This window comes from Aspergillus heteromorphus (assembly GCF_003184545.1).
Source record: "Aspergillus heteromorphus CBS 117.55 chromosome Unknown BO70scaffold_15, whole genome shotgun sequence".
Classification (NCBI taxonomy): domain Eukaryota; kingdom Fungi; phylum Ascomycota; class Eurotiomycetes; order Eurotiales; family Aspergillaceae; genus Aspergillus; species Aspergillus heteromorphus.
Window position 1 is genome coordinate 150206 of NW_020290420.1, and position 20643 is coordinate 170848.

The window sequence follows — 20643 nt, forward strand, 5'->3', positions numbered from 1 at the left end:
GGGAGAGCCCGTCCAAGCGGATGCAATGGGATCGCAGGATCAGCGGTCGAGCGCCAGGAGATCTAAGAAGACCGGCGAGCGCTTAAGGAGGAAAGAGCGCTTTGGGGGGGGGGAGAAGAGGGATGAAGATGAAGGTCGCGGAGGGTGGTGGTGGTGGTGGTGGAGGGAGGAGCAGCAAGCAAGACAAACAAACTGGCTCAGTCACTCATGCACACGAGGGCTGGCAGTTGGCGGGTACCCAATTTTACCAAGTCACACCTGCAGGGGACATTGATACTGATAGAGCTAACGGGGCAGTACAGGTACTAATAAGGAGCAGTGCTGACGCCAGCAATTGTACCGCCAGGACGAGTCCGAACCAAGGTCTCGGAGAGAGTCGAACCGTGTCTGATCACCCGAAGATCGAGGCAAGCAAGGAAAGGAGGAGAGAGGGAGAAAGGAGAGAAGGACAGACAGAGAGACAGAGAGACAGGTAGCAAGAAAGGAGGGGGGGGTGAGGACTGGAAATGGAAGGGAAATGAATGAATGAATGGAATGGAATGGATGGGTGGGAGGGGGTTTGAGCTGGGACTTTGAATGAAGTGAACTCTGGAGTTTGGACTTGGAGGCGATCGATCGGGAAAAAACGAGACTTGGGTCCAAAAAAACCCAGCCGTGACCGTAATAATGGGAGGTACCTGCCCCGTACCCGAACCTCCGCTGGCGGGCGGAAAGTACCTGGGAGTACCTGCACCGCCACAGGCCAACCAAGCCCACAAAGAGGCCAGTGATAGGGAAATGAAACTGAAACAATCCGTTGAATCCACCTCAATGACGCTGTCTTTATTTAGCCACCGGGCTTTATCCCTCTTTGACTTGACTGCTAGCAGGCTCAAAGACGGGTGGTTTTGACGGTGGAAGAGCAGACTTCTGGTCTACTGCGTACTGAGCCACGGCGAGCACGTGGGCCTCGAGGGTAACAGAAGAGTACGACTCCGTATTCTGTACCGTAGAACGATGCCGCAAGAGGCAAGCGCGGGAGATACCGTCGCCTTTGAGGATACGAGAGCCTTACACTCTCCTACAACAAGGAACCGGATCATTGCACAAATGAATGACGTCTTCTTACCCCACTGCTGAAACACCCGCAAGGCCCGGCGTGAAGCAATCAATCTCGGGACTATCGATGAGAGAATTGTTGCATTGTTGCACTGTTGCACTGTTGCACTGGGGTAGTCATGCATTGGGAGGAAGTCAACATGAACGGTAAGGACCAGCGGACCGTCCGGTAGGGAGGGAGGAAAGGGTAATAAAGTACACTGTAGGGGGGCGGTACTGACCTCTGAACTCGGGACTCTGAAACGAAATACTGTAGGAAAAAAGGTACTTCATTGCAACAAACGATCAGGCACACCCATGGATGAGAGTTGTCTGGTGGGTTCAGGTCGCAGTCTTTGTTCCAACCACTCCCCCGGAGCCAGGTACTTACTCCAGTCTCCAGGCAACCTTTTACTGCATCGAAAGCCTCCACCCATGGTACCACCGCTCCCACTAACGATACATACGAGTTATCTCCGGAGACCAGTTCCGCGGCGTAAGCGAAAGTGACGTGACGATGACCGCGACGAGTCGTTCTCCGTCACACTCCCCATCGCAACCCCCCCCGCATGTGTTACATCCCGCCGCTGTAACGTTTCGGCGCCTGTTGCGATGCGGCCAACCGTTGGACGGGGGACGGGGGACGGGGGACTGCTGTCTGTTCAGCTTACCATCGTCCATCATCGTTGTTTGACAGCCTCGCTTCTTCCGGCTTGCTTACCTGCTTATGCCAATCGCGTCGCCAACAAGCCCCCCCGCTGTCACGCTTCTGACTCGCGATGCACCGACTATCTAGTCCACGGATATCTCCGGGCCTGCCTTTTAGTGCCTCCCTCCCCCGTCGTCCAGCATCCGCGGTCCGCATTGCAATCCCCCCCATGGAGTAGTGAAGACTGAGTGAGTAACCTCCGTCTCAACGTCCACTGTACCGAGTGTCCAATTCTGCAGTGCTGTGCCTTGATTGCTTGTGCGTCCCATAGTTGAACTCCTCTCGAGCCGGTTTTACGTTCGCACTCGTCCGTGGATCACGTCGGAACAAAGCGATTATGGATTCTGGACCCCCCCCCCTCCCCCCCCAAAGGCGGTTGTCTCTGCCAGTCCCGATTTTTTCGGTCGCGACCCAAAAGTGTGTTTGTGTTTGTGTGTATCAACAGGATGACTACTCCGTACATCGGGGACAGATAAGGTTCCCCCCATCGTGCGGTTGGCCGTCCTCGACCACTTGCTTATTCGCCCGTTTCCCAACTGCTCAGCCCTACGCCACTCGCTGTCCAAGCCTCATCCACCCAAGGCCTAACCCAACTCAATATCCATTTTTGGCATACCATCTCGTATTAGGATCATCATCGATCACTCTCCCTCCTTACAGCTTCGCCCTGCCATCTGGGAGCTGCACCAGTGCTCCATCGCGTCTGACATCATAATCGCGGCCTTTTGCCCACCCCAACCACGTCTTCAGGGTCTCCTCACTTCCGGTCCCCGGGATCAGGCCCCCACCCGTCCAGCCCCCGTCGTCGGCCGAAATGGGCAGCCCCGGGGTCTCGCCCAGATGCACGATGGGACGTTGCTCGAAGCCACTGGCCTCGAGCTCATCCTGCTCCACCACGGGCGTGGCGCAGGCATCGGTGCCATCAAACACGGCCTCCCACTCCGCTCGGGTCTTCTCCTTGAACCGCTTCGCGAACGCACCCCGAAGGGCAGGCCAGTTGTCTTTGTCGTCCCGCGACGGGAGCTCGTCCGGGTTGAACCCCAGCCCCTTCAACAGCGCCGCGTAGAACTGCGGCTCCAGCGCGCCCACTGCGAAATACCTGCCCTTATCCTTGGTCTCGTACGTATCGTAGAAAGGGCTGCCCCCGTCCAGCAGATTCTGCCCGCGGCGGGCATTCCACATGGGCGTCTGTCGACCTAAGCGAGGCATCGCAGCCAGGTACGCGGAGCCATCGACCATATTCGCCTCGACGACCTGGCCCCGTCCCGTCTGCATGCGGGCGATCAACGCCAGCAAGATCCCCAAGAAGCACGTAGCGCCCCCGCCAGCGAAATCTCCCAGGAGGTTCCCGGGGGCATACGGCCGCTCCGCCGACCGACCCAGCATGGACAAGACGCCCGCCACCGCAATGTAATTGATATCATGGCCGGCCATGTCCTTGTATTTCCCGTCGCGACGGAACCCCGTCAGCCGGGCCACGATCAGCCGCGGATTATGTTTGAGGAGAACCTCGGACGGAGAAAGGCCCAGCCGCTCCAGCACCCCGGGACGGTACGGATCGATCAGGACGTCGGCATCCCGAAGCACGGAGAGCAGCACGCGGTGCGAGGCGGGGTCTCGGAGGTCCAGGGTCGCGGACGTCTTGCGGCGGGTCAACTGGTCCGCACTGGTGGTTTTCGGGCGATCGATCCGTAGCACGGAGGCGCCGTAGTCTGCTAGCAGGAGACCGGTGAAGGGGCCTGGTGGTCGATGGACGGATGGATGGATGAGGTTAGTACATGCATACTACCTACATACTCCTCCTGAAGCTCTGCGGGAGGTGGGACGGACGAACCGGGGGCGAGGCCGGCCAGCTCGACTACTCGGATTCCGGAGAGGGGGGGCATTTCGTTTGTGGCAGGGGAGATGTTCTGGTTCTAGGGATGTCTCGATGGAAAGATACAGAGCAGTGCGAGGGATGGATCATGAAAGGGAGGAAGGAGGGAGGTGAACAAGAATCAGCTCCGGGCCCGATAAGTTGCTTCTCATCTCCGCAGCCGAGGTCCGGGCCACGTGCGGGGAAATCAATATATAAGTACGTCGAGACAATACTACCAGCTGGCTCATCAAAACCACTGGCACTCGGGTATGCAAATGCCATATAACATCACCATCTAATTCCTGCACCAGAAATCAATCACCAGCCCTGTTCACCCTCGTACCTCCCCTCATCATAGGCATTGTCCATATTATCGCCAAACCGCTCCACAGACCCGACCTTGTCCCCGACCCATCCGGCAACGTCCTCGGGGATATCCTCGACGTCGTCGACGGCGTTGTCCCAGCCGTTTTCGATGCGGTTGGGGATGGATTCGATTTCGCCGACCTGTACATACATTCAGTTTGATTAGTATGATAATTATGATCAAGACGGTCCGGTGAGGAGAGAGAGAGAGAGAGAGAAGAAAGAACATACCTTATCACCCGTCCACCTGGCCGCATCCTCGGGGAAATCCTCTACATCTTCCTCGATATCCTGCTTATCCTCCTCCCATTTATTATCTATCCATCACCCGCACCAGCAATTAGCCCCAAGACAAATAAAAAAAAAAAGAAAGAAAAAGGAAGGGAAAAACATACGAATGGCCTCACCCGCCAAAACCGCCGCTCCACCCGCCAACACCCCCCCCGCAACCCCCAACCCAGTCTTCATGCCACTGCTCATGCCCCCACCACTGCTGCGTCCCTCATAATACCCCCCCTGCTGCCGCTGACGAGACTCATACTCATACTCCTGCTGTTGCTGCTGTGCGTATCCACCACCGTATCCGTACCCCTGCTGTTGACGGGACTCATACCCATACTCCTGCTGTTGCTGTTGCTGGTAACCACCGCCGTAGCCCTGGTTTCCGTAGCCGTATCCCTCGCGGTTGTATTCCGGGCGGCCGTAGCCTTCGTTTCCACCGTAGTATTGCTGGGGCGGGTAGCCTTCGCGGTTGGGGTATTGTTGTTGTTGCTGTTGCTGCTGTTGCTGTTGAGGGGGGTAGTAGCCCTCGCGACCGCTGTAGGTTTCGCTGCTGGTGTTGGCGTTGCTGCCGCCGCCGAATTTGGACTCGATGACTTCTTCGGCGATGTTCTTGATGAAGTCCATGGTTTTTATTGGGTGGGGGGTGTATGTGGATGTGTATGTGTGTGGTATGTCTTGCGTGGGGAGGAAAAGAACAAGAAGGGGAGATGTAAAAAAGAAGGAATAGGAAAGGAAAGAAAAAAAGGATCGGGGATTTATATACGTCGAGTGTTCTGTGCCTACTACTTAAGTAGGCCGTCAATAAGGCCAGGTGGGGGGTTCTGGCCCGATAGGAGAATAAATCACTCGCGCTCAGGTTCAGGGGAGGGCTGATGACTGGCTGATGGCTGACCAGGTCCAAGCTTGGAGCTACTTCTGCTACTGCTACTTCGACGACGACGACGACGACTATCTACATCCTATCTAGTCTGCGTGTAGCTAGGGGGATCCTGGAGGAGACGATAATAGTATATCCGGGGCAGTGCCACAGGCTCATCCATTATTAATCTTGGAGAGTAAGACAGGAAGGGGGGGGGGGCAAGAGGGGCCAGCGGGGCCAGCAGACAGACCGACAGGCATTAAGGGTCCAACCGATGCTAATCTTGGCATCTGGGGTGGATTCGACGAGGTCTCGGCAGTTTCATTTAACCGCTGGCACTCAGCTGAGCTCAGGGGGGATGATGGGACGAAGAGAACCGAAAAGGAGGGGCTGGTGATCGAGTCATCTTGGAGTTGAAGGAGGCCGGCTGATCCGATGGCGGATCGCGTATCTTTTCCTGAGGCGTCGATCTGTCCCGTGTACTGCGTACTGCGTACTGCGTACTGTACTCCGTATCCACGCGTATGCGAACTACTATACCTAGAAGCAAGAAGCATCCTCCCGATGGCCCCGGCGGTTCTCGGCCTATCAACCTTCTGGACTCGGGGGGGCCAATTTCGCGGTCAGGCTGTCAGTCAGTCAGCTTGTCAGACTCAGACTCAGACTCAGACCATCGTGCTCAAACTTCGGTTACAACGCATCGCCCCCACCTCCAACAGTCCCTCCAACTTGCAACTACTACTTATGACTGCTTGGCGCAACCGGATCGTCCCGTCTTGGCTGAGCTTGTTGCCTGCCTGGGGCATCATCCCCGCGTCGGTGGCTTTCGGGCAGCAGGACAGACACACAAATAAATGGGGGGTGTGAAATTATACAGTATGGTCATAAGAGGGTTCAGCTAGCGCTGGAAGAATCGAAACTAAGTACATGCTCAGGGAATGTCGTGGTCGTAGATAAAAAAAAGCATTACATCCATCCAAACCCCCCTCTCGTCCTCCAACTGCGCGGGTGTCAGAAACGATCCAGCCTCTACACCGCAGCCAACAGGGCCAGCGCAAGAGCTGCCACGGCCCCCGCTCCGATCCGCAGTTCTGGACCCCGGGACGCGCCACCGGTGAACACAGGCGACACGCCCACTTGCGTACCGCTGGGCGTCGCGGCCACCCGGGATCCGCTCCCCGATGGCTGGACATGCAACGTCGACGAGGGACGCGCGCTGCCCGTTCCAGGGATGACCGGTCGGCTGGAGAAGGAGTGACTGGCAGGCACGACCGCCGTGGCGGTCGTGGCGGCCGCTGTCAGTGCAGATGCGGCGCCGGCACCTTCTGGCCCTGAAGAGTTGCCAGCCGGCTGGGCGCCAGACGCGTGGGCAGAGAGAGTTTCAGCGCCCGTACCGGCGCTGATGGGTACCGTGACGGTCACGGTGGTTGGGGTAGGGCCGCAACCCGTGCAGACAGAGACCGTGGTAGTCCAACCCTCGGGAATACTGGGTGTCTTCGTGGCTGATGCTGCTACAGAGGCCAGACCGGTGGCCGGCAATGTCAGGGTCACCGTGGTCGGTGTCGCAGCGCAGTGGGTGCAGACCGTAACTCGAGTGGTCCAGCCCTCGGGAACACTAGGGCCAGTGGCTTGCGCCGCGACTCCGACGGGGTTGGTGACGGATGCTGTGGCGGTGGCAGGAGAGTAGGTTGCGGTGTAGGTCGTGGTGATGGTCGTGAAGCCCTCGGGGCAGATGTCGACGTAAGAAGTCACGATGACCGTGGTGGTACTGGCAGCCTTCGCGTCCGATCCAACCGATGTCTGTCCGGTCATAATGGCAGATCCGATGGGAGCGGGCCCGCTTCCATTGCCCTTGGAGGATGCTGTTGAACCGGTGGCCGAGGCAGCAGGTGCAGGGACGGTCTCGACGATGGTCGAGGTCGAGTAAGCAACTGAAGGAGCGGAGCCGGACTCGGTGATGGTGTACGCAATGACAGTCTCGCGGGTGATAGTCTCGCAAGGGGTAGTCGACACGCTGGAGGTGGATTCTCCGGATGACCCGGTCGGCGCCGAAATGGTCTCGATGATGGTCGAAGTCGAATAAGCAACCGAAGGAGCGGATCCGGACTCGGTGATGGTGTACGCAATGACGGTCTCGCGGGTAATGGTCTCGCAGGGGGTGGTCGAGGCAACGGCGGCAGCACCTCCACTGGAAGTAGGAACCGCAGTGACAATAACAGTGCCAGAGGAGGCTTCACCACCGCTGGGAGCACCAGAGGCACCAGGTCCAGCAGGGGTGGAAACAGTCTCAACGATAGTCGAGGTTGAGTGAACAACCGAGGGAGAGCCGGACACCGTGATAGTGTACGCAATAACGGTCTCACGGGTGATGGTCTCGCAGGGAGTGGTCGTGGCAGCACCTCCAGCGACACTAGAGGTAGGAACAGTAACACTGGCAGCACCGGAGGGAGTCTCACTACCGCTGGGGGCACCAGGGGCACCAGATCCAGTAGGGGTAGAAACAGTCTCAACGATAGTCGAGGTTGAGCGAACAACCGAAGGAGAGCCGGAAACGGTGATAGTGTATGCGATCACAGTCTCACGAGTGATGGTCTCGCAGGGGGTGGTCGTAGCAGCGGCGGTGGAAGTAGGAACAGCAGTAACAGTGGCAGCACTGGAGGGGGCGACACCACCACTGGGAGCGCTACCAGCCGGGCCGGAAATAGTCTCGGTGATGGTCGAGGTTGAGTAGCCAACCGAAGGGACACCAGACTCAGTGACGGTGTACGCAACGACGGTCACACGAGTAATAGTTTCGCAGGGGGTTGTTGCAGAGATAGCAGAGACAGTTGCGCTCGACCCTTTGGAAATAGCCGACTCGCTTGACGACGAGATTGTATGGGTGGAGCCCGAGTTTGAAGGAGCGGAGTTTCCAGCAACTGGGAAGCTGGAAGGGCCCGATGGAGCCGAGTTACCAGAGCCGGCACTGGATGAAACAGTCTTGATAAGGCTTGATCCCGAAGTGACTGGCTTGCTGGAGGCAATAGGAGAGCCTGGCAGTGACACAGTGCTAGAGAGTCTCAGGATGCTGGATGAAGGCTTTCCAGAGCCGGTGGGGATGCTGGATGAAGCCGAAGACCCAGAAGAGCCACCGAGGGGTGCAGTAGCCGAGGGGGATGTCTTCGAAATGATTGGAGTGCTGGATGTCTTTCCTGTGGCCATACTTGAAGAAGCAGGAGAACTTGGTGGAGGTGAGCCTGACACCACAGAAGAGCTGGACGCAATAGGAGAGACCGGTACCACAGAGGAGCTTGAGGAGAAAGGAATGCCTGAAGTTGCGATAGCACTTGAAGCGACAGAGACGCTTGATACCACAGAGGAGCTCGGGACAGCAGGGCTGCTTGAGCTCACAGAGCTGCTCAATGCAACAGGCGAGCTTGAAGCAACAACAGGGCTAGGAGAGAAAGAAATGCTCGAAGTTGTAATCGCAGGTGCAATTGACACCACAGGAGAGCTTGCAACAACAGAGCTGCTGGAAACAATAGAGAGGCTTGACAGCACTGGAGTAGTTGAGTGAACGGATGTAGTCAAGGAGATAGCAGGAACGGACACAGAGCTGCTGACCACCACCGGAGAGCTCGTTGCAGATGAAGTACTTGACAGGACCGGGGTGCTTGGGGCCACAACAGTGCTCGCGGAAACGGGAGAGGTAGGAACCACAATGGTGCTTGAGGTCACAGCAGATAGAGTGCTGGACGAGACAACAGAGCTGGACGTGGTAAGGACGCTCGAGGGCACAGCAGTGGTCGAGGGCACAGGAGTGCTGGATGCAACAGCTACACTAGATGAAGTAGTGACCGGAAGAGGATCAAGCTCAAGGAGAATATCCTTCATCGCACCAGCGAAGCTAACACCATCAACCGAGTTCTCATCCGAGGCAGTTGCTTCCCAAACCATCATACCTCCAAAGGTATCTGGATAGAGACCCATATACTTGGTTGCCAGGATAGAGGCCTCCGCGGGCGTGATGTAGAAGCCTGCGTTTGCCGCGCTCGCGCTGGCGGGCAGACCCATATAAAGCTTTGCATTGCGGCTCTTGCCACCATTGATGAAGCTGACCCATGAATCGAAGTTGAAGCCGGTGCTAACATCACTAACAAAGTCATAGTCGATCGCAGCGCAACCGTCGGTGTTATAGAACTGCACCCAGATGAAGTCAAACACAGAGTTTGTAATTGCATCGGCGAGCTGTTTGTCGGGGATCTGGCATTGAGGGGCACCGGAGATGTAAAAGGTTTGGTCAGGAGCCTGCTTGAATAGCTGTCGGAAGTGGTTGATCATGACAGCATAGCCTGTAGCGGTTAGAGAAGGTAACACATCACGATAGCCCAGGAAACATACCAAAACCACCATTGTGTTCAATGTCAAAATCGAAACCATCAACAACCACATCTCCAAACGGACGAGGTCCATTGTTGTTCACCCACTCATCTGTCTTCGGACCAAAGGCACCCCAAAGGAAATCGGCAAAGTTAACAGCAGAAGAATTGGAGAGAATCTGCTGATTAGTTGGAGTGGAGCCACCAAGAGACAAGAGAACTTTCTTCCCCGCCGCTTGGCAGATTGGGATATCTTCAATCAACTGGTAGCAGCCCTTGAGCAGGTCTGTTGAGACAGAGCCAACTTGGTAAGTCGTTCCATCACATTGGTTGCCAAAATCACTGCCCGGCCATCCAGCAGGACCCTGGTCCGGGAATATATCGATGAATCCAAGGTTGATGATGTCCAAGGATGTCTCGGCGCAAAAATGACTCAGACGTTTCTGGTCATACCCTTGACCCTATAGAAAGTCAGTACAGAACTGGAATGGCGGGATGTAGCTGTGAGGTGTACATAGTAGATCGCAACGTTGTTCTTCGCCTCGGCGTCGAAGGCAGACACAAAAGGAGTGAGACTGGCCACGGCCGCGGTAACGGTCAGAAGTTTGGACCACATTTTGAAAGAGTGACGACTGGTAGGGGCGAGCAAGCCACCGAACCCAAGAAAGAGCGACGTCAGGTAGTTCAAGGAAAGGACGCAGACAAATGTCTGCTGCTTGGAGTGTCTCCGCAAGCGAATGGCGAAGAATCGAGCACTACAGATATTGGAAGAGGAGAGAGAGGCAACATAACATGATATAGGCCTCCTCCCCCTAGGGCCGTTGCACGGTGGCCATTTCACAACCCCCCACCCATTGGCTACGGCATCCAAATTATGGGTTTATCGGACGAGCACAGCCGAAATTACCACGCTGATGCGAGGGCTTGGCAGGTACAGCTGGAGGACTTTGACTAGCATAGGAGGAAGACACCATTCCAGTGCTAGTGACCGTGTAGCAGAGGGTCCCGGAGACTAACGAAGCGCTTGATCCTCGAGGGCCAGCCAGGCGAGGATGTGACTGGCTCCGGAAGAGGGACGAGTGGAAGCCGACATTATCAGCAGCCAGGAGGAGTCAAGAGTTCAAGGCAGCAGCAGGCACTAGGCCGCTGGATCGAGCATCTGCCTAGGGCAGAGCCGCATAAGGGTCTGAATTCCATGGTTAGTTTGGGCCGGTGTGGGCGATGAGAGTCATGAGAGGCCAGTGTGATATCCACCCACTGAGTCCGGGCACATCTGGTGCCTGAAAGATGAAAGCCAAAGTGGGGGGGGAACGAGCACGAAAGGAGCCCCGTCAGCGATGCAGCTGTAGGTACATCGTCGCACCTGATGCTTGTCTGTGGGTGGATGATGAATCCTCTGTCAGTTCGGATGGATGGTGATGATGGTGGTGGCTTTTCTAGACAGACAACGATCCAAAGCCACACCCGGTGGACTTGAGGTCGAAGAGAAGGTGGATGATGGAGATGGGAGAATCTGAGGCTGCTCGCGGATTGCTGGACCCTGTGACTAGCAGGAACTAAGATCCCTCACTACTTTACTAAGGTACTTCTGGCCATACTCCGTCGGGGTAAACACGGGGCCCCCAGTTGGTTCTGGTAAAGCAGTGACAATACCGTATAGCTTCCCCCGCTAGACCGAATCCAGGACCTCCCCCATGTGGCAGTTACCGGATACAGACTAGCGAGGGGTCCTGGTGGCATCACCGCCTCCAGGAACACCAATCAGCGGGTCGGGATATAGAGCGCGACGGTGGGCCGGTGGCAGGCGAGCACCAGAGCCAGTGATGGCTGGCTGCCACTCGGTCCCAATGTCTCACTTGAAAAAAAACCGGGCCTTGATAGAGTTCGTGAAAAGTCAGATGGTGGGGGGGACATCCACGGAACGGTCCTCGACTGGATCTGACTAGACCGGTCAGTCAGTAAGGCTCTCGGAGGTGACCGGATCAGCCGATCGACAAGAGAACCACCAACCCTCTTGTTGACCCTGTTTTTTGTTTTGTTTTGTGTTCTTTGTTCGCCCGCTTATAATCTCATTTCCTGATGGCTCAGGGTCCGAACGTGAAACAACATCGTTCGTTTTCTGGGACGAAATGAGTGACGCTTCTAACAAAGTGCTCACTCTCGACCATAAGCAAATCGAATTCGGAGCACTTGCTCGGGTCTTCGCCCCTGGTCGAAGTTACTTACCTTTGGCTAGGCTGTCTGGATTAGTCGGCCGAATCAGCACCCCCACCGGACCCCTATCGCGCATTGGCTGGACACGGGCCTCTTTGTCCGAATGTATACAGTATTGACCTCCGCCAGCAGCGAACGAGTGAAGGGAGCGCTAAGAGGCGCAGTTCTAGCATGCCGGTGTGTCGACATCAGCCCCTCTAGCGAGGCATTATTAGGCGATGCGGGATTCCTCGTCTGACTTTCGGAAATTACTCCTGATGCAGTCCCCTGCAAGCAGTTTAGCGCAGCTGCAACGCTGTTGAGATTTGAGTTACTAAGTACTCAGGACCGAACGGCCATGCAGCCTCTTCGGGCATTTTCCACGTATCTTGGATATCCCAAGTACTCCCCGTTATGCCTCGGGATGAAAGAAAAGATGACAGAAGGACAGGTGTCTCTTAGCTTTAGTACCTCGGTACGACTATTCGAATACCATGAAGGACACAGTAATATATCAAATCGTCAGAATTAGGACTAATCTCGACAAAAAGTATCCTAACGATTCCTTTTTTTTTAAAAAAAAATAGGTCCCTATTTTCATTGGAGCCAAACCATCCCACTCCGCAGATAGAATGTATGTCGGTGCCTCCTTTGTATCAGCAGGTACAGTACAATCACACAGCCGGTATCGTTATTTCTAGAACTGGGAGGACCCGGGGTGGGGGGGGTTGTGTACTCCTTGACAACTGTCATATCAAACTTCTGGCTTTGATCATTTCGTTCCTGGAATCTTCCAGGCGTTCCATGGCACCAAAGGCCCGGAAATGTGCCGCCGATGCGTGACCAAATGCCCAGGATTGCCTATAAAACCAGTGAAAGCAACCGATGATGAAAGGATCAGACATCCGCACACCAAACCTTGGGGAGTAGTACCAACCGGCATGGAAGAAATAGCCGACGTCAGAGATATGCCAGTTGCCGTGTCTTACCAACAAGTGATCTGCAATATAATCCATACCACCTTCGTGATTAGTTCCCTCAGGGTGCAAAGACAGGTTACACCCGCTGCGAAGGGTATCACGTCACACAATGCCACAAGGCAAATGATAATTAGACCTGGAGTTTCATGATTCATATCCAGGCCTGTCAGGCATCAACTCTTTACCTCAGCGATCGTCTGCTGTTGAAGTTGTTGATTGGATCCCAAAGTCCAGATAAACGTCATCTACTGGTCTTTTATTCCTAGTGCCTTGCGGGATATAGCATCTTATGAAACAAAATCATTCGACTGGAAAGTTGCCTACTAGACACCTAGAGAGGTGCGATAGTGCAACACCTGACACATCTATATAAATATCAGGACAAGCAGAGCGCCTGAGAAGAGTCACCTGAAATAACTAACCCATCAGATAGTAGCCCGGTATCTACATCAGACAAAATCCTGATGCAAGATATGAACATTAGAAGACTAACATGATTGGATCACAAAAATGAAGAATGTGGCCATACTTTAACTCGCCTGACAACATACCGATCAGGGCAAATTAGCCTACATTGGATCCCATTCCTGTCTCCATTAATTAGCCTACAATCACAGTGAATTAGCAGACAAATGCCTCAACCACGATCGACTCCGCTTCCAATCAATCGTCCAGACCCCCGTAGTTTCAACTAGACCTACTGACATTTCTTCAACAAACCAAACCCCGACAATCCAACCCTCTAAAAACCATGCACACAGTCCAAGGCAACAATGCAGTTTTCCACCCCCCCAAAGGACAGATGGTCCTGGGAGAAGGCCCGATCGACCTCATCCAACTCCACACTACACTGGCTCGGCTGTCTACTGTCTATCATCACCAGCAGAGCTGTAAATTCTCCCCGTCGACGCCGACAGCAGAATCCCCACCGGCGACGCCCGCGTCATCCCCCTATCCGACAGCATGACGGTAGCCTGCTTCCGCAAGAACAAACCCGGCAGCTATATCGCAGCATACTACCAAGGGGTCTGTTTCCTAGACAAGCAAACGGGGCGCATCGACTTGGTGCAGGAAATCATCCCGACCTCCCGGCGCGACGAACTGCGGTTCGATGACGGCGCCGTCGATACACGTGGGCGGTTCTGGCTCGCTGAAATCGACAAGAAAACGCTGGCGTGCGGCGCGGACCAACTGCCGAAAGAGTATGGGCGACCGAAGGGTAGATTGTGGCGTTATGATCCGGATAGAACGCTGCATTGGATGGCCGATGGGCGGATGATGTGTGGGAATGGGCTGGCGTGGAGTCCGGATAATAAGATGAGTATCTGTGTGCCAACCATGCGGGTGGGAGGGCGTCTGGATGCTGATATGGGGCAGTGTATATATACTAGCCAACGCCACCAACCCGAATGGACACGCTACAGCCGACGAAGGTGGACACATGTTCATGTAGCGCGGACAGGCAAGAGGGCAGGCCAAGCATGAGTTCGCAGGATGAAAATCTATCTGAAAGGCAAGCACCGTCTAACTACACAAGATAAGCTATCGATCTACCGGCCAGAATACTTCTTCCAACAGGTCACACATCAGAGTAATAGACCTCTTCCCCTCTTTTAATACCGCATCCATAGCCAGAAACGGATGCGGCATGCCTTTCATGACCTGCAAGTCCACCTTCACGCCCGCCTGCTTCAGCTTCTCGGCGTACTCCTCTCCCTCTGTCCGGAGCACATCCAGTTCACCCACCATGACCAACGCCCTCGGCAGGGCGGACCAGTCCCCGGTGTAGAACAACGGACTGGCCTCCGGATTTCCCCAGTCCGCCGTATTTGGCAGATAATGATTGCGATACCAGAGCATCTTGGCCGCCGGGAGAGCAGGCGTATACTGGTAGTCACGGTAGGCGCGGTTCGTCGCCACGGTGGCGGTGTTATCCGTCACGGGCACAGAAAGCAACTGGGCCTTGAAGCGGACTGGCGGTGAAAGAGTCATGGCTTTATGAGTGATAATGCAGGCAAGGTTCCCGCCTGCTGATGAGCCCCCGGTAGCAATGCTTCTGATATCAATCGGGAGACGGTGGGGTCCCTCAGAGATGAGCCAGAGGAGGGATTCCCAGCAGTCGTGGACGGCCGCGGGCCAGGGATGTTCAGGCGCAAGACTAAATTGTCAGTGAATCCTTCACACTGAGCACACTCACACATCCAAATGGCAGTACAACAATAGCATACCGATAATCAACCGTCAACACCACACAGCGACCCCTCGCGCACAGGTTCGTACAGACAGGATTCTCGGTGTCGATATTCCCCAGCACCCATCCACCCCCATGGAAGTAAAGCATCACCGGCCATCCATCTTCCGGCGTCTCCTCGTCAGGGACGAACACGCGCAACGGAATCTCAGGGCCCTCGGAGACCTGCCGCGCGATACTCAGATCGAAGGTCCTGCCCACGGAAACCAGAGGGCCTCCACCGGGGATAAGAACACCGCTTGATCGTGAATCTTCGATCGGCTGTAAATGCACCTGCTGCTTGTCGATCACATGTTGGTTGTAGAAAGCGACGTATTCCGGATCGAGCTTGTCCAGCACCGAGGGGTGGAGGGGGTACGGCGGCACGGGGATCGGAATCGGCATGGCGTTCATTCGGACGTTGTTTTCCCAAACTGCAGGCAACGTTTCTCGCGATGAAAACTGTAGAAGGGGACTTTGGCTTAGTATTTTGTATCCGGGTTTTCTCTGAGGGTAATATCGCGCGGTTACATCGAGGTCTCATCGCAGACGCAAGGAGGTGTGGGAGGTGAAGAGGCGGAAGACGGGAACCAACTGGGCTTCCCCTCACGCATACCCAGTTAGTAGGAGATAGATAGCCTCGATAGCAGAACCCCTCTTCTCATCTCCCAGATGGGCTAATTAGCCCTCATTGTAGCCGCTGGATGCTTGGTTGAGGGGTTTCCCCGTTTCGATTGGCACACGAAGCTGACGAGGTGGGGGATCGATGCTTGGGTTCCCCGATCCGGGCGCTATTAGGGTTGATTGGACGGACAGGGCTGTCTGCTGTATGTATTCCCTGCTATGGATCGCTTGTCCCAGGAAAACAAGGACAAGAGCAAGAAAAACCTAGCCTTTGCCTGCTCCCAAAAACAAGATAGTCCCATAAAACGGCTACCAACAACGCATCGTCTACTGCTCCGATGGTATGGGCATGGGCCCGGAGGCGGAGAAGATTGTTGAGGGTGATATTAAATCTCACACGACACTCTCTCCCTAGCAGTACCGACAGCTGGGCTTTTTCCGAGGACCATGCTGACGGGTTTTCGACACTAGGCGCCAGTGCATCATCAAGAACCGGGCCATTTCCTTCAAGCAGCGCAGCAATCTCACCAATGCCCTTGAGGCAAATATATATCTGTTAGATATGGACAACCTTGCCGAAACGAGCTCGGTTTATACCGTACATAGTACTGGGGGATATCATGTCTTGTCGGTCATTGTCTTCTTTTGTTCATGTTGCGCTGAGTTCGACTGGTCAATGTCTAGATGCGTGGCGGTCAAACCCTTGCCACTGGACACGGACAGGAGATCGAGTGTTTTGTCCATCAATAGATGAGATACATCTATCTATATCCGAGTATTGTTTAGCCTGGATAAAACGAAGTAAGAGCGATGGTTTCGAAGGAACAAATCATGCTTGTTCTGGACCACTTGTGCAGGTGTTGATAGCTATGAGCATATCTAGACGGGGAGATCCCCTATCATCACTCGGGTTGATCCGTCTCTTCTTGGAGGTTCCTTGCCGATCGTGCGGTGATCGGACCGGCCCCGTCGTGAACCTCTCTTATCGCCAGCCTCCACACTTATCTCGGGATGTATAGTTATTATAGTCCTCGTTTTATATTCCTCACCTGCTTCAGAGAACGCGTTGAAACGGGGATGTTCTTTTTTTTTTTTTTTTTTCCCACCAGTTGGAGCATGATACCCTTCCAAACTGCCAGGGTTGGATGACGGATGCATAGATTATAGGCTAACTTGCGAGGGACTGAAAAGCTCCCTTTGGAATGATCCCAGATCCGTGATGGACGCGAATCCCCTCGAAACCCAGTATGCTCGGTTCGTGAGAAGAGAAAGGGCTCGGACTCGACAGGGCCGCCCCTTGCCCGTCCTTCATGCTTTGCGCGTCGACGTCATTGGCAGTATGGGTAAACAAAGTTGACGGCATGGCCTTCCCTTGCAGGAGACGGACTGTGTGTGAGAGAAGTAGTAGAGTGAGAGCGCAAGAGAGCGCAAAGAGGGAGCGCGCCCCCATCACGTGGCCAACGCGCATCCCCTTTGCGGTCACAAAGGCAATACTTACTCTCCCCAATGCGGTCTCTTTCGCACTTCCTCTCGCCTCCTCGCTCATCCCTGGCCTCACCATCCTGCATCCTGCATCCTGCATCCTGCATCCTGCATCCTGCATTCTATCCCGCTACACTGTCTCACTCGCCTCTATTCCCTACCCGATCACCACCTCATCACCACTTTAGCTTTGACATCCCCGTCGACCACGCGATCTTGTGGTACGGGAATCCATCCCATGGCCTCGCCCTGGCCGAGGGATCCGCTCCTGCGCATACGCAGGGTCGATGGGAGATCTCAACCCTAGCTGCCCGATGACTTGCCACCGCCCATCGATGACATCGCCCGGAGGACTGAAGGGCCAGCCCAGGCGTCTTCAAGGTTTGGATAGTGTGGCCGCGGCGAATATTCTTCTTCCGGCGCTGGACGGCCTGGCTGGACCTGCATTCCGGAGGCATTGCCTTCGTCCCGGAAGAAGAGACAGCCCTCAATCGGCCCAATGGCCCTCCCCGCGAACGGACATGCCTCCCGATCGTCCATTCCAGCCCCCCTCATGCATCCGCGTCGACGCGCCGGCCGATAAACCACTTCCACCTCCATTTAGTCGGCCATGGCCCGTGGCTTTGCTTCCCTCTGGCTATGTATCCATCGACTCACATTTGTGGAAGGCAATCGTTGCACTAGTCGGCATCTTTGCAATCGACATTCTTTTGGTACACACTTGCTTGCTTACCTGCCCACACTTCTTCTGGCACCGCATCTTCCCTTGCCCATCTACCTGTACCCCGCCGACGCGCGTGGATGCTCGGCAGTCTCCAAGCCGTAGTACAGCCTGCTGCTTTCGTGGCGAACCATGTTCAACCGATCCATGACCTGCAGAAAAGGAGGGGCGTGGACAAAGGTCGCCATCTTCATCTCTCTCTATGCCCTGCTTCTGGAGAGTCTCACGCAATGGGCCATCGTGCTCTACCTATACGCGGTGCGACGCGTCGACGCGAAAATGACGCCGAGCTTAATTATCGCTCTCGTTGCGGTGAGAACCTCTTGCCTGACCACGGCCGATGGGAAAGACACTGACATATATCCAGTCATTCTTGACGGTACCTTTAGTTGCTCTTCACAGTCTTCTGGCGTGGCAGTATAACAGAATCATAGGATTCGCGGGGCAGAAAGCCTTCCTGCATGCTGCTTGCACCTATATCTTACGGCTGACGATCCTTGTCTGGGTAGCTGCTAGTGCAGCAGGCTTGGTTCTGGTTGCACAGCAGACCCTTTGTCTCGCTGATGATGGTGCTGGTAACTTCTGGAAAATTGGTATCAGCTGCGTCCTTCATCGGGTGTCTGTGATTGTCTCCATTGTGTCCTTGTAAGCCATGCCCTGTCTCCAATTTCCGATATCTTTGGCTAATTCTATACCAGCATGACCGTGAGCTTGTTCTTTTGCTCGAGAGAGCTCTGCGAGCGGCCATATGATGTATCACTGCTCGGTGTATACAGACAAGGGCTTCTAAATTGCGACGGTAGCATCCTTTCTGGCTCGAGTCTGGAAAGCGAAAACAGCCTGAAGAACGACATATACCATGTCTGTCGCCGACCGGACATTACGTACGGGAGAGATATGTATCAGCCATCAGGTTACGATGCGTATCGCAAATCCGCAATTCTCCAGCAGCCGATAGGTGCATACATGAAGCCTCATTTGAAGCTAGATACGCGATATGAAGGCGACAACGAGACGCTACTGTCAGGAACAACCCTCTCGCCCACGGGCACGTACTCAAAAAAGTCCTTCGGGGACACGACCAGCTCTGATATCCATTCATATGTCTCTCGCACACCTACGAAGGACACATCAAAGTCTACCTACGAGCCTTATCGCCCAGCTGCCGCTAAAGAGCTACCAGGGACATCGTCCAAGTCCGGGCATAAAAGACACAAATCGTCCGTGTCGTCCCTTCGCCGGTTTCTCCCCAAAGTGTTCGCGCTCCCACTCCCACTGTCGGCGGACCCTCAGATCCGTGCCCTCGCCGACCCCAACACCCCCACGGATGTTGAAAAGCAGGCAGTGGAAGTGGAGAGACCACCGACGCCTAAGAGAGAATACGCTCCGGGACACCCGTTGGCTTCAGCTCCAGTTGAGAGGCCACCACCGGCCATAACAGCCGGGGCCCAATCAAACCAATTCAACGACACCAGGCGACGTACTATGACAATGAACTCAGGCGATGCTCCCGAAGTCGTCTTGCCAGAGTCACTCAACGTGCACCGATCCAACACCTCATACACAGCTCCAATCCCACGAACATACAGCAATCCTCACCAGACAACATTTCATCCCTTACCACCCCCTCCAACAGCCCGGCCTCCGCAGAATCCCCTCTACCGAGGGCATCCAGCAGAGCTCGATCAAACCACTCTCATAAACACCAGACACAATAGCGGTCGACAAAGCCAGCTGTACCGGTTCGAACCGAACCAAATACCACGGTACACCCAGAGCCAGTACACTCCGCAGCAGACGCGCCAGGGCCGTCGAACCTACAACGACCCCCATCGACGGATGGCCTCGCTGGCACGCAGAAACGACGTCGAGATCGTCTACTCAAGTACAAGACGCCCCCGCAGCAACACCTGTGGCGGCATTGGCTCCGCCATCTCCAGCCCCCTCGACTGCATCCGCGAGACCGGGACATCCGTCGACGAGACCCGGGCGAATGTGTTCTCCGATGCGAACACCTACCGAGGCACCAATCGAACAAGCAGTGGGCATTATTACTAGGTATGGTAGTCTGCCGGCCAGACCACCGTCATCAAAACCCAACCAGCTATATGTCTAGACACTTATCCTAATCCTCCACTACCCGATGATAAAATTCTTCCTTTCTTTAGCAGGCCACTCCTCTATTGCTTCCCCACCACTTATATATGTAACTCTACAGCCACTTGTGCCTTTACTTATTTCATTTCTATTCTACTTCTGTCTACCTCTCTCTCTCCGTGTCCTCTAGCTAGCTGTCACGATCTACGGAACTCAAATATGCATTTCCTTTCCTTCTCTCTTTCTCTTTTCCTGCCGTCTACAGTCCTTCTACAATACAGCAATACCCATTTGACCCTACCACACTCTGAGATAGATAATGAGTCGCATCGCATCGCATCGAATCGAATTGAGATTGATCGTATTGTAATCTATCGGATTGGATTGCACCGGACCGAACCCGAACCTGAACCCGATGCATCTGCAAGCAAGACAAGACGCCATTCCGACATACCCTACCGTACTTATGTAGCCAGTATGTACGGGGTACATCCAAACGAACCCACCATCCATCCATACCGTACCCATCAATCCATCCGTGCATCCATCCGTCCATAAATCCATAAATCCCAAAATCCCAACCCGGACACCGAGGAACTGAATACCCTTAGGTAGTGAAAAGCCAACCCATGCCAGCGAGCAAACAAGTAAACAAGTAAACAAGTAAACAAGTAAACAAGTAAACAAGTAAACAAGTAAACAAGTAAACAAGTAAACAAAGAAACAAAGACAGACAAACAAAACAAATGCAATAGAAGAAGAAGACGACGACGACGAGAGAGTCCTATACTCAAAACGCCCGAAAGA

The 20643-nt window shown here is 54.7% G+C and overlaps 7 protein-coding genes across 7 annotated transcripts; 3 read left to right on the forward strand and 4 right to left on the reverse strand.

The window, feature by feature from the left end:
* Positions 1–571: 571 nt before the first annotated feature.
* Positions 572–992, forward strand: BO70DRAFT_50790 (uncharacterized protein). Its single transcript, XM_025548499.1, has one exon. The coding sequence runs from the start codon at positions 667–669 to the stop codon at positions 889–891; it is 225 nt and encodes a 74-aa protein (XP_025398599.1). The 5' UTR covers positions 572–666; the 3' UTR covers positions 892–992.
* A 1176-nt stretch (positions 993–2168) lies between these two features.
* BO70DRAFT_362742 (CoA-transferase family III) lies at positions 2169–3633 on the reverse strand. The gene has a single exon (XM_025543390.1). It carries the CDS (start codon positions 3218–3220, stop codon positions 2441–2443), a length of 780 nt encoding a protein of 259 aa, XP_025398600.1. The 5' UTR covers positions 3221–3633; the 3' UTR covers positions 2169–2440.
* A 184-nt stretch (positions 3634–3817) lies between these two features.
* Positions 3818–5093, reverse strand: BO70DRAFT_50786 (uncharacterized protein). The gene is made up of 3 exons (XM_025548498.1): positions 4406–5093; positions 4242–4327; positions 3818–4151 (listed from the first exon to the last, which is right to left on the reverse strand). The coding sequence occupies exons 1-3, from the start codon at positions 4914–4916 to the stop codon at positions 3963–3965; spliced, it is 786 nt and encodes a 261-aa protein (XP_025398601.1). The 5' UTR covers positions 4917–5093; the 3' UTR covers positions 3818–3962.
* A 3262-nt stretch (positions 5094–8355) lies between these two features.
* chiA1 (class III chitinase ChiA1) lies at positions 8356–10125 on the reverse strand (the record flags this gene model as incomplete). Its single annotated transcript, XM_025539431.1, has 3 exons — positions 8356–9482; positions 9532–9970; positions 10024–10125. Coding segments are annotated over 3 exons (1668 nt in total), but the record flags the coding sequence as incomplete, so codon positions are not given.
* A 3451-nt stretch (positions 10126–13576) lies between these two features.
* On the forward strand, positions 13577–13999 carry BO70DRAFT_257684 (uncharacterized protein; the record flags this gene model as incomplete). The annotated part of the gene is made up of 1 exon (XM_025538868.1): positions 13577–13999. A coding segment is annotated over one exon (423 nt), but the record flags the coding sequence as incomplete, so codon positions are not given.
* A 121-nt stretch (positions 14000–14120) lies between these two features.
* Positions 14121–15477, reverse strand: BO70DRAFT_362747 (lipase). Its single transcript, XM_025543391.1, has 2 exons — positions 14911–15477; positions 14121–14840 (listed from the first exon to the last, which is right to left on the reverse strand). Exons 1-2 carry the CDS (start codon positions 15315–15317, stop codon positions 14225–14227), a joined length of 1023 nt encoding a protein of 340 aa, XP_025398604.1. The 5' UTR covers positions 15318–15477; the 3' UTR covers positions 14121–14224.
* A 2394-nt stretch (positions 15478–17871) lies between these two features.
* BO70DRAFT_353312 (uncharacterized protein) lies at positions 17872–19797 on the forward strand (the record flags this gene model as incomplete). Its single annotated transcript, XM_025541827.1, has 3 exons — positions 17872–18051; positions 18107–18384; positions 18438–19797. The coding sequence occupies 3 exons, from the start codon at positions 17872–17874 to the stop codon at positions 19795–19797; spliced, it is 1818 nt and encodes a 605-aa protein (XP_025398605.1).
* Between the last annotated feature and the right edge of the window lie 846 nt (positions 19798–20643).

What these genes read in the sequence shown, in the direction of transcription:
- BO70DRAFT_362747 (XM_025543391.1), bottom strand. Translation starts at nt 15,317, where the DNA reads ATGCCGATTCCGATCCCCGTGCCGCCGTACCCCCTCCACCCCTCGGTG. An exon ending in GTGTTGACGGTTGATTATCG is followed by an intron (nt 14,841 to 14,910) that starts GTATGCTATTGT and finishes CTGACAATTTAG; the next exon opens with TCTTGCGCCTGAACATCCCT.
- BO70DRAFT_50790 (XM_025548499.1), top strand. Translation starts at nt 667, where the DNA reads ATGGGAGGTACCTGCCCCGTACCCGAACCTCCGCTGGCGGGCGGAAAG.
- BO70DRAFT_50786 (XM_025548498.1), bottom strand. Translation starts at nt 4,916, where the DNA reads ATGGACTTCATCAAGAACATCGCCGAAGAAGTCATCGAGTCCAAATTC. An exon ending in TTTGGCGGGTGAGGCCATTC is followed by an intron (nt 4,328 to 4,405) that starts GTATGTTTTTCC and finishes GGTGATGGATAG; the next exon opens with ATAATAAATGGGAGGAGGAT. An exon ending in CCAGGTGGACGGGTGATAAG is followed by an intron (nt 4,152 to 4,241) that starts GTATGTTCTTTC and finishes ATGTATGTACAG; the next exon opens with GTCGGCGAAATCGAATCCAT.
- BO70DRAFT_362742 (XM_025543390.1), bottom strand. Translation starts at nt 3,220, where the DNA reads ATGGCCGGCCATGATATCAATTACATTGCGGTGGCGGGCGTCTTGTCC.